The sequence below is a fragment of the Thalia democratica genome, chromosome 1 (genome assembly GCF_965202585.1).
Source record: "Thalia democratica chromosome 1, ktThaDemo2.hap1.1, whole genome shotgun sequence".
NCBI lineage: Eukaryota > Metazoa > Chordata > Thaliacea > Salpida > Salpidae > Thalia > Thalia democratica.
This window is the reverse complement of record NC_139165.1, coordinates 79,833,108-79,845,687: the sequence shown is the minus strand read 5'-3', so window position 1 is coordinate 79,845,687 and position 12,580 is coordinate 79,833,108. Positions and strand designations below refer to the sequence as shown.

Below are 12,580 nucleotides of genomic sequence, written 5' to 3'. Positions count from 1 at the left end.
ATTATCATTAAAACTTTTTTCTATGTCTTATCATAACTTAAATAGTAGTTCTATATTAGTTCTTTAATTGTTAATTTTTTATTTTGAATATTTAATATTTTTACAAATTATTTAATTTAATCAGTTATAATTAAAATCTAAATAGTATCCATTAATAACACATAATAACAGTATACATAGCCTTAACAGTCTTTCTCTAAAGAGATTTTTAATTTCATTGCAAAACGCATGAATACAGTGTTAAATAAAAAACTCAGAATTTGAAATTGTCTTATTATTATATTCTGAAAAACAAATCTCAGCATCATACAACTAACACGTCACAGTAGATCGTAACAATGCAACTATCACATCACAGTAGACAGCAATTTTACAAAAATCACATAACAGTAGATTGCAACAATACAACCATCACATCCCAGTAGACATCAATTTTACAACTATCACATCACAGTACATAGCAACTCTACAACTATCACACCACAGTAGTCAGAAATTTTACATCTATCACATCATAGTAGACAAGAATTTTACAACTATCACATAACAGTAGACAGCAACGTTACAACTATCACATAAAATTAGAGCGTAACGATACAAATACGTAAATAAAAATTAATTGCTTGTGATATATAGAGTAACCCTTTTAAACGGTTACTTCAAATTGACCAAGACGTTTAAGAAGAATATGTAAACGTAAGACAACTCTAAAAAGTACGGAGTCTTTCAAAAAGTTGCGTCAAAGGTTTATTTCTCAATAATTTAACCACAGAGGTGTAATAATTGTAGCTCCATAGTGTTGCAGACAACAGTTATAAATATTTGTAAGTTTACAGTTAGTCTATGCATAGTTTAGAAAAATTTTCAAGTTTTAGGTTATGATTATATAACTGTTGTTATATGTTCATTACTATAAAAAAAAGGCTGGGGATTTTGAATAGTTTGAAAATTTAAATCTATAAGTATTAATTAAAGTTAACGATATCATAATATATTATAAAGCATAATTTGTCAACACTAATATAACTGTTTTATTATTTTTTGCACTAAGTTCAACTTACTTTGAATTTTATTTTGGAGAATGTAAGAATATTACTAAAGATTAAAACCAATAAAACATCTTTTATAGATCTGCGTCAAAAGTTTATTTAAGTTATAAAACCTCTGTAATATGATAGTTGTATTGTTGCAATCTACTGTGATGTGATAGTCGTATTGTTACGATCTACTGTGATGTGATAGTTGTAATTTTGCAATCTACTGTGATGTGATAGTTGTAGCATTGCATTCTACTGTGATGTGATAGTTGTAGTGTTGCAGTCTACTGTGATGTGATAGTTGTATCATTGCGAACTACTGTGATGTGATAGTTGTATAAATGCGATCTACTGTGATACGATAGTTGTATCGTTGAGATCTACTGTGATATAATAATTTTATCGTCGAAGTCATAATTTAAAACTGTTGAAACATATATTAGATATTCTAAAGTTCATGGTGAAAAGCAAAAAAAAAAGTTTTGAAGCTTATTTAATGGCAAGTTTAAAACACTTAAACAGATATTGTTCAGTAAATTGGGGGCTATATGTTGTTAAAGCGACATTGTATTATGTTGTTTAAATTGATAACTTATACAAATTGAGTTTGTATGTAAGGCTTTAGATTGGTCTGTTTCGGCACGTTTTATAAAGAATAAAAAATGTTATTACATGAATAAATATAATTTTTTTCGTAAAAATAAACTAAATCTTAAAATTATAAATAAATCATAAAATATACTTACAAATTTGATGTTAAATCAAACAAAGCAAATTTGACTAAATTAGAGTATAAATTGTAAAAAACATAAAATGTTTTATGAAAAACTTGATTTCACTGTAAATTTTAAGTTAAACGTAAAAAGATAAATTTGTAACAAATGGAAAAGATGACTTTAAAACAAAGTAATGTAGAATAGTCTAAACTCAAAAGTTTGAAGAAAATGCATTCCAGCTGTAAAGTTTTAAAATAAAAACTACAAAATTAAAATAGTTTAAAACTAAATTTTACTGCTATGTAATTTTCCAATAAAAATTGTAAAAATGTAAAAACATTATACTACTATGTAATTCTATTAATAACACGTTTTTTTAGATAGTATCGCAACATTTTTAACTTTAGCCTTTTAAGGAAATTATGACATATTATATCGTGAAATTAAACTTTTTTTCTAATAAGTAAATTACCTTTTAATTTACTTAGTTGTGTCAATAGTAGGTTGTTTTAAAAGCAATAACTTATATTTAATTATTTTTGTAAAACAAACTTTTTTTAACTAAGTTTTCATTAATGAGATTTATTGATGTGCTTAAGATTTATTTGTTTTAGCAAAATTCGTAACAAATGTAGTGTTTGTTTAAATTGTGAAAAGTTTTTCAGAACTACTAATATGTTACTAAACTTAACAATTATAAGTTGATGACGTAGCTAGATTGAATAAATGAATTTTTAATTAAAAAAACACATTTCATGAACCACAAGTATATATAATAAGCAACTGTATTACATTCTATTAAAAGTTGTATTAGTTTATAAATATTAGTTTTAAAAAACTAATTGTTTAAAACAAAAAAGTTTTATGGTTTAAAAAAAGTTAAAACTATTTTTAACGTCAAAAATTTGAAGCAATGCAAACCTTATAAAAATGTGATTTAGCTCTGGGTATTTAACTAAAGAACCATAAAGTATACAAAAAATGTAATTTAGCTCTTATTGCTAAAAAAACATTTTTTAAAGTATCTAACTCAGTAGTTGTGTTAATAACAATATAGTTTTGATAATTTTTTTTTTTAACTTAATAACGAAACTGTGGTATATTGTTTCGTAAAATTAAACGTTCCTTGCAACAACCGATTTATCATTTCCTAAATTTTGTTGTTTTAGTATTTTATTGTACTGTAAGTACTACTTGCGTTGTTGTTAACAATTAGGTTTAATTAAAATAATTGTGCAAAAGTCTTTAAGTTAAAATGAAAAAAAAATTGTCATACTGTTAAGTATTTATAAATCTTACTTGTTGTGATCGATTTTTATATATTAATTTTCACAAGTACATTCTTTTAAAGTGTAAGGTAGGTAAATTAAAAAACAGTATAAATTATTGGTTAATTTTTCAGTTTTAAAAACTTGTAATACAGTTTAAATGGTAAAAAAGATATACTAAACTGCACAAAATAATATTTAAAATAATAGTACAATTGTTATAACAAAAGATATTTTATTTAAGTGTTTTCTATGCAGACTTATTATATATAACAACTTTGTTCTGTAACATGATATTTCTTTTGATCTACTTTTTTATTATGTTAGCAGTTAGAGCTGAAAAAGTTCAAGGTAAGCTTAGTTTACATAATTTATGAATATATTTTTTTATCTATTTCATTTTGAAAAACTTTTATACAAATTAGTTGTTTTATTATACTGTTCAAAACTAATTCAATTTCAATTGCTTCTTATAAAAATAATGTTTTGTGTTTTCAAAATGAGCTATTAATCATAATACATATTTTTAATCAAAGTTGCACTACAAATATTGAGACAAAATTGTTAGACAATAATTAGAAATGCTACTATATTAATTTATAGTTTATTGAACAACAATAAAAGAAGCTAAAAATATTTGGTCCTGTGACCTGATTCAAAGAAAACCTTTCGGGTATCGAGTCGGATACCACGGATACCTTTTAATTTTTTTTCTAAGAAACTAGGACTATAAAATTTACTTTTTTTTACAGATTGTCCGCCTTTAGAAGAAATTACTAATGGTAATATACAATGCACACATGATAATAAAGTTGGTAGCGAATGTACTTATTCTTGTATTCCTGGTTAGTGAATAGTTTATTTTTGGATTTTACTTTGTTTTGAATAAATATTTAAACGAATACTTAAAGAATGTACAACAGCGTATTTTTAATGTAAAGCTTTAAATGCATAGCTTATATTTGTGTAATTTAAATTCATTTGCCACTGGTTTATGGTTCGACAATAGCATTATAAAAAAATGAAGTATTTTATATTTATTGCAGAAATCTGTTGTTTTTTCTAGCTATAACTATTTAACAATATTTTGTGTAAATAGAGATAGATATAACTAAATAAAAAGATCTGTGATAATCTTTTCATATTATGTATCTTTTATAAAGATTAGAATTTAATATTTTATTTTGTTTAGAATTTTTTTTCTCAAATCTAGCAATAAATCTAGACAAATATTTTTGAAGTGTTAGATTTATCTTTACATAAAAGTTTATCTAAATGAATTTAATAAATACTTGAGAAATCAATCACTTTTACAACTGAAAGGTAACGAAATAGATGATGCTTGTTTAACGACTAATTACTGTATAAATGATGGATTAAACAAAGGAATGTGGAAACTTATTGCTCCTAAATGTGTACCAAAAAGGAAATTTAAATGTTAGTATAAATTTATTAATAGAACTGTTAGTTTTTTATTTAAACTAATTATACTTCGTTGTGACTAATTTTGTAGATATAGACCAAGGGTCGGCAAACTGCGGCCCGCGAGCACGTTTTTTTTTTTTGAATGGAATGCAGCCCGCGAAAGAAAACTATGCGGCCCGCGAGCAGGTAAATGTAGCCCGCTGAGCAAAAATATATTTTAAGTGAAATTTTTTTTTGGTAATTTGGTTTAATTTGATTAATTTCGTTTTAAGTCCCTGTATAACTTTTTGAATATTTAAAAGACTTTTCTGCTTTACCTTAACGATATGAAAAAGACATACTAGCATTCGACCAGTGTTTTTTCTCAGTTTCATAATAAATTTCTTCTTACAACAGCAAGATAACATGTGAAAAAAAAGTTTAAAGAATGCTTGGATTTAGTAAGATATTTATATAATAACTACTAAGTAATTAAAATAAATGCAAGTAAACTCAGTTTTTTTTTTAAAGTAATGCACAATTATTAATTAAAATATCATTTCTTTACAAATTAGATAATTTGTTTAACATGTATTTCAAACATTAGTTTTTTTAGACGTTTTAACACTTTAACTTAAATTTGAGTGTGCACAAAAGCTTTTATAATAAGAAATAAGTTAAATTTATTTCGGTTTTGACACGTTATGATTTTTAGAAGTTTTCTGTTCATTCTAATGTATTTCCTAGGCTCACCAATGTTTAAAGATGCTCATTTTTTGAACTATTATTTTTTTTAATACTTAGTTAGATTAAGAACATTTTTATATTATTATTGTTTGTATATGTAACATCTAAGTGTGTACAGAAACATTTTAAAAAGTATATATCACATATATTAAAACATTTTCTGTTAAGTATACATTTTAATTTTCCAAACAATATATTTCGGAAAATTAAACATATTTCTTTACTTTGCATACTAATGCATACTAATTTTACTTTGCAATAATACACATGTGTTATGTTCTGCCTATTTTAAAAAAAAACTAAATTTAGGGTTCGTAAATTTATTAAGTTTGTATAGTCGTGGTGTACAACTCAATAACCGAAAGGTTCTTTTCTACCCCAGGTCCTTAGACCAAAGTCTTTGAGCGCTTTTTTTATCGTTCAATAAACTTTAAAAAAATTAAACAAAATAGTTCTAATTTAAGCAAACAAAAAAGTAAACGTTACCACACACTTAAACTAAGTCAGGTTAGTTTGAAGACTTTTCAAATATCATGCCAATTTAGAAATTTTTTCAGCTTTTGGTTAGAATTACTTTTTTTATTCTAAAATACCCGGCTAGTTTTTGATCACTAACGCTGGCTTTTTTAATTTAAAGAGAGGCAAAGTAAACTTATGATGTATGTTTTGTTATTCACAGTATTGGTTTGAACTATAATATATGTTTAATTTTAAGTTTTGCAGCTGCTATAATATTTATACAAATTGTATACATATAAGGGTTTACAGTCATTGTTTCCAAAAAACCTTGAATTCTTTTAAAGCTTGGAATTTGTCAATCTTTGCTAAAATAATTTGGAAAAACCTTGAGTTTGAAAATTTTTGAAAAACGTTAAATTTTTTAACAATTTTTTCATTTAAAGTAATGAAATTTCGATTTCACATAACAAATCTATCATATAAGTATTTTTTTCTTAATACTTTTTTTTATTAAAAAAATTTCAAGTAGCTTAACAGTATCTTTTTAATTTTGTTTTACTATTCAAAACATTTTTTTATCTTAAACTAAATATCATACCAAAAAGACACCCAAAAACTTGTACTTACAAAAACCTGGAAAAATTTTCTTAAAAGCTTTTGGATACCCTGGAACTGTTTACATTCTTTATAAGAGTTAAAAGTTTTTGTTGGACATACGTCATGTATATACAACTCATGATTTTTTTTTTCAAATAGGTAATAATGGAAGTTTAAAGTATAATGACTAACTATAAATTGTCTTATTTTTAATATCTCTTGTTAATAATCAGATTTGTATGGTTTCGTAGTACAATCTTATTTTGTTGTATGTAAAACCTTTTACAGACATTGTCATAGAAATTGTCGTTATGCATAGTAACTACTTTTGATATTTCTTAAATTTCCTTAAGAGTTTTCTCTGATCAGTCTGTAGTTACTGTACATAATCATGTTCTTTGTTGAAACTTACTTAAGCGTTTTTTTTTTCGTTTCTTAAAATAAATTCTAACTAACGTTTTTTAAGTTTGCATTTACTTTTTTTAAATGCAATATTTCTATTGCAGATAAATAATTGCGATAAAGCTCAATAAAAAATTGTTTTAATACTTCCGTTAAAACTATTTAAGAAACTTAATTGTTTATTCAATCTGAATTTCAATAAGTTTTTTTGCTGTACAATTATATTATTCGAAACTTGAAAGTTGGCCCGCGAGCACCAACTGCCTGCCGACCCCTGTTATAGACAGTTATTTTGAATATCAGTAGTATTTAATTAATCTACCTGATCAAAGTATTTGGATCCGGGAGGTTAGTGTCTTTTTGGACTTAAACCCGGGTCTGGCCAGATCCTATTTTGAAAATATTATCCGGACTTGGATCTGGCCCAATTTTAGTTTGAAAAAACTATTCGGGTATGTACTCGGCTGGATCAATTTCTTTGTTAAATGAATAATAAAATGGTGCAAATATTTTGATTTCAGATTGTGTTCTAGTTCATTACAAACAACTCAAATCTTTAGGATTCCAATTATTAAAAAAATCCCGATTCAGTCCTATTTTAGTTCGAAAATAAATGTCCATTACTTATTAGGTCAGATTTCAATTTTCTAAAAATAATTCGGATCCAGATCCTGCCAAGTCTTAATTTGAAAACAAATAAAATTATCTATTAAAAATATACTTTAATAGTGAGTCATAAATTTACCTAAATAGAATAACTAAAATTATTAATATTATGATTAAAAAAGTATTTTATGATAAAAAAAACGTTTATTTAAATAAGTCCAAAACAGTAGTAAAGATAAGTGGAATAAAGTTTACTTTTTAATAGTGTTATTATTTGTTTATAATTTCTTTAGTTACTTTGGAATTCCTTGTTAAATTTTTCAATTAGGTATAAGAACAGCAAAGGCTTTTAATTCTTATCAAAATATTACTTAACAACATATGTAAGTAATTACAAAACAAAAAATATGTTACTAGTTAAACAACGTATGTGAATATTAATAAAAGACAGTTCTTAAATTTATTTAGTAAAAAAAGAAGTAAAAAGATGTTTTACATATGATAGATTAAGTTTGTCAAGTTTTGTTGTAAAACTATACACTAATTAATTTTACAGATTGTCAGTCATTACAAAAACCAGGTATGAATAAAAGATCAGGAGTTTACAAGTTTCTTGTTGGTGACGAACACGTTAACCTGTTTTGTGAAATGAAATCAGCTAATGGTGGATGGATAGTTAGTATTTACTATAATTATATTAGTTTCTTTTATTTATTCAACTACATATATAAGTTTAAAGTTACTTTTTAAGTGTTTTAAGTATTAGCTTTTTAACTTAAAAAAATTTAAACCAGATACTTAGACATTTTTGTTTCTAAAATGATTGGTAAAGCAGCTCTCTGAAATTTTATTAAATCAAAAGGAATAAGTTTATTACTCTTCAAACCATTATACAATAATATGTTATGTTAACATACAAAAAATTACCATATGACAGTTGTTAAAATACTTATTAGGATATGTTAAATATTTCATAAATTTTGTATAGTGGAAGCCGGTAGAATTTTTAAACTCATTTTGATAACTAAACATATTATCAATAAAAATATATTAAAACTATTTCTACTTAAGATATATAGAACTAAACACCATAACTTTACTCATTACGTACCAGATAAAATTGTTTCAGTTTTAAACTAAAACATTATTCTTTTTTAGATTCACTATCGAATAAATAAAGCATATTTATAATGTATAACAAGTATGTTAGTTAAAAAAAAAATTAGTTTCTTATGAAATAAATAAAAAACTATTTATTAGAAGTACTTTAGGTATTTTAATAATATTGTAGCTTTATAATTAAGAAAATACTGTTTACAAAGTAATTAATTTAAGAACTTAGACAGTTTTTCTTATGACAATTTACTGTGCTTACGAATTAAATCTACAATAAACAACATTTATCTTATTAACATCTTTACAGGTCATGCACAATAGGTTCGATGGATCTGTTAATTTTACAAGAAATTGGACATCTTACGAAGGCTTTTTCGGAAATATCAATGGGGAATTCTGGTTAGGTAAGAAAATTTTCACTTATTGGAGAAATTTAATACTAATAAAGTTAAACAATAACACAATATACAAAAATTACAGTACATTTTAAATTCGTAGGAAATTTGTTGTTATTATTGTTATTATTATTCATTGTTATTGTTTTTTTTTCTCATTAATTTCATAAATGATGCAGTACTTATCTTTATATTTTAATTTATAAAAGTTAAGTTCAGTTACGGTAGAGTTCATTTCCTTAAAACTATTAAAAAGTTCAACAATAGTTTACTTATCTATTCAAGTATAAGATTCTTTTTACTGCTAAGTAAACTTACTAAACAAAAAGCACATTATAAGCACACAAAAATTATTTTAGCGCATGATAAAATTCAACGTAAACATATTTCAGCGTATTACATTTTTACCTTCTTTAATAAAACTGTAACCTATCATTCATGTATTCACATGTTTGCTATTAGTATAGTGTATCTCCTTTTTTGAGTTAATTTAAAGTTATATAAACATATATATATATATTTATTTATTTATTTAGTTTTTATGTTATTAGACATGTTTAAAAATACATTTTTAAACACAAACTCAATTAATTTTTGTTTAGTTTTCTTTTCTTTCATTTCGTTTAATTGAATATTTTATTACTAAAAATTTAAATATTTAGATTATAAAAAAAATATGTGCATTAACTCGTAAGAAAATGTAAAAGTATATGGTTAAGACTCGATAATTCAAAGGTTTTTTCGTAAACCAGATTTTTAGACCAAACTTTATGAGTGCTTTTTTATCATTCAATAAACAACATATTTAATACAGCTAAAATTTTCACTAAAATAAACTTCACAGGTTTAAAAACAATCAGCAAAATAACCAGCGATGGAAGAAATTACCAACTAAGAGTTGAGATGGCCAGTTTCAAAGGAGAAGAAAACTATGCTGAGTATAAGTTAGTTTCGTTAAATAAGATTTCTTTCAACCATTATAAAGTCAATGCATTAAGCTAAATACGTTTTATCAAGTGTATTCTTTTTTTTCAGTTCAAAACGTAAACAAATTAAATAGTTATAAAACATTTTTTTTCAAAATAAGCTTAATTTAGTAAGTTTTAAAGCTTTTAAGTATTTGTTTTATTTTTAGTTTTAAAAATTGATCTTATACTTCATTAATTAATCGAAAAATATTAAGTAAAACATTAGTTTTGTGAACTAAATTTAAACTGTGATAACTTACTTTAATATACCAACAAAAAAAGTCATAGAAATCGGTATAGTTTGTATAAAATCTGATATTATTTTTCAGTTCTGATGAAAAGTATACTTAAATAATTAAAGTTAAATTATAGATATGTATAACTTTAACAATTTTTTTTGTCGTCTTTCTGTTTATAAAAGATGTTTGAATTAGTTTAATAGTGTACATTAAGAAGTAAAATAGTTTTTAGAATGAGTAACTTCTTATGTTAAATCGATTTTAAAGTCGTTACACTTACAGATAGCTGTTATTTATTTTATTTTGTTTACATGTATTTTAGAAACTTCAAAGTAGCTGGTAGTTCGGACAAGTACCGACTAACAATTGGAAATCCTGGTATAGTAGGTTAGTGTTTTGTTATTTAAGTTTGTCTAAAATTATTTCTAGGTTAATTTTATTTTCAGTACTACTGTTAATAACCTAACTACAACTCGTCCCAGGATTTTAAAACTTGTTTTAATTATATTTCTTCACTTAACTATCAAATCATTGAACTAGTTTAAACTTAGTTTACTGTAAAGTAAAACTTGTACCTAGATGTGTAATGTTTTCTAATAAGGACAAACTACAACTATTTGCTTAGAAACAGATATTGATTATGTTAATGATATATGTTAAACAGCGATGTACTTAAATAACACAATGACGTACAATTTGTAACATTTGACGTGATTAGAAAAGATATATATCTATCAGGTTATGATGCACTTGCGTGGCACAACAAAATGCAATTCACAACCTACGATCAAGACAATGATAGGTGGAAAGATGGAAATTGTGCTGCTAGCTATGGAAATGCCGGCAACTGGTACAACGCATGTCGTCATCAGAGCCTCATGGGACGGTACGGAGTAGACGGAGACAAGCATGGTGAATTCATGATTTGGTATTATTTTGATACCGAAAATTCTCAAACGGCTCTAAAAAAGATGAGATGGATGAACCGCGAAGTCGTCTAACATGTTTAACTTTATGTTTAATGTATTTGCTGCAGTTTGTGCTTTTACTAGTTACTAGTTACTTATAAAAATTTCAAAGTGTTCAGCAATTACTTTACTAAATAGAGTCAAAGTACTAAAACCAAAAGGTTTAATTTTAAGCAAAAGTATTTAGCCCAAATATTTTAATTATAACTGATTTTTCGACTATGTTTTGATAACGCCTTTATGACGCAGTTGACGTTTACTTATAGATTCTTATTGAAGCAAGTTATTTTATGTAGGTTGTTTTATAGCATACTCTTTTACACTTTATTCATTACTGCTGTAATTGATCATGTGAATAAACAGTTTACTTTGCTCTAGGTGTCATTTTATACATACACTTAAGTTAATAAAATACATGTAATATTACCAAACAAATATGTTTTTCTACGAAAATAATACAGACATTAAACGTTTAATAAAGTTCTTAAGTTAGACTTATAAACTATAAAAAAAATAAAAAAATAGATACTTAAAAGTGTTTATAAATATATTTAAGTGTGTTAAGTAAAAATAACGAGAAATGTATTTTCTTTAAATGAAAGTTTTCAAAAGCTTGTCTCAGCTCAAATTTACCAGTAAGAATAAGAATCAAGAAGAAGTGAGGTTTTTATCGAATTTATTTGTTTTTAGTGTTTTTTTTTCTGTAAATTTTATTGAAAAAAATAACAGCATAGCATTATAAAGTTAAGTTATTTAATGTTTTAACTGTTACATTTTTTTTTTATTTCAATGATATCAAACAACTTTGAATTATTGTTATCTTACTTAATGTTGTTGTAAAGTGTAAACTTTGATTTTTTAAAAGGTGAATGAACCAATGCTAAACTTATGTTGAAGCGTGTATTTTAATAAAAAGTAGCTGAATACTTTATGAGTCAGTCTTAATTATATTTCCCTACCAAACTTGATAGGTTTTATATTTTGATATTTCAGATAAATGAAATTTTTAACACGCTTTTGATAATAGAATTAAGCTTGAAGTTTTCATATAAGTTGTTTTTATAGAAAATAATCTTACAATTTTAATATCGATTATGCAATAAATAAGAAGTTTTACTTAACTACTCAGCTTATTTTAAATGCAATCCAGGACATTACTATACTAGTATTTTTGTTAAAATTACCATCATTTACTTTCAATATAATTTAAATTTTGCGAAAAACAATGACTTGTTTTATAAATAAAAATTAAGTTACAAAACTTTTTAATTATTATACAACTTTAAGTATTATTTTTGAAACATTTACTTAGTATTAAATATGTTATCTTTTATTAAAAAACACAGCTTTTATTTTGCTAAATTAAAAATAAGGTAATGAATATCATATTTATCTTTTTTGATCAAAGACGTAAAGGATATAGTCCAACTAATAACTAGATAATAGGTCAGATAAGTCTTTAGACCTTTTCATCCTAATTATGTTAAAAAACTAAAAACTAATAATATAAAACATAATACATTAAGCTTTTACAACTTTCATAGACATAAATTATGAAAGCAGAGTTTATATCAGTAGTTAGAGCATTCATTCCTGAAGTTGAAGTTTTTAATATTTATGCAAGCAGTATGTACAAAAATTGTCTAAAAAATTGTTCC

At 24.5% G+C, this 12,580-nt stretch overlaps 1 protein-coding gene across 1 annotated transcript; it reads left to right on the top strand.

The window, feature by feature from the left end:
• The first annotated feature begins 3,283 nt into the window (after positions 1-3,283).
• Positions 3,284-11,182, top strand: LOC145844354 (fibrinogen-like protein A). Its single transcript, XM_082951752.1, has 8 exons — positions 3,284-3,372; positions 3,774-3,866; positions 4,345-4,458; positions 7,793-7,911; positions 8,660-8,756; positions 9,592-9,691; positions 10,277-10,341; positions 10,693-11,182. The coding sequence occupies exons 1-8, from the start codon at positions 3,312-3,314 to the stop codon at positions 10,953-10,955; spliced, it is 912 nt and encodes a 303-aa protein (XP_082807878.1). The 5' UTR covers positions 3,284-3,311; the 3' UTR covers positions 10,956-11,182.
• Positions 11,183-12,580: the final 1,398 nt, after the last annotated feature.

Excerpts from the sequence above, each read along its gene's own strand:
- LOC145844354 (XM_082951752.1), top strand. The coding sequence starts at position 3,312 with ATGATATTTCTTTTGATCTACTTTTTTATTATGTTAGCAGTTAGAGCT. Across the intron at positions 3,867-4,344 it reads TACTTATTCTTGTATTCCTG|GTAACGAAATAGATGATGCT; the intron begins GTTAGTGAATAG and ends TACAACTGAAAG. Across the intron at positions 8,757-9,591 it reads CAATGGGGAATTCTGGTTAG|GTTTAAAAACAATCAGCAAA; the intron begins GTAAGAAAATTT and ends TAAACTTCACAG.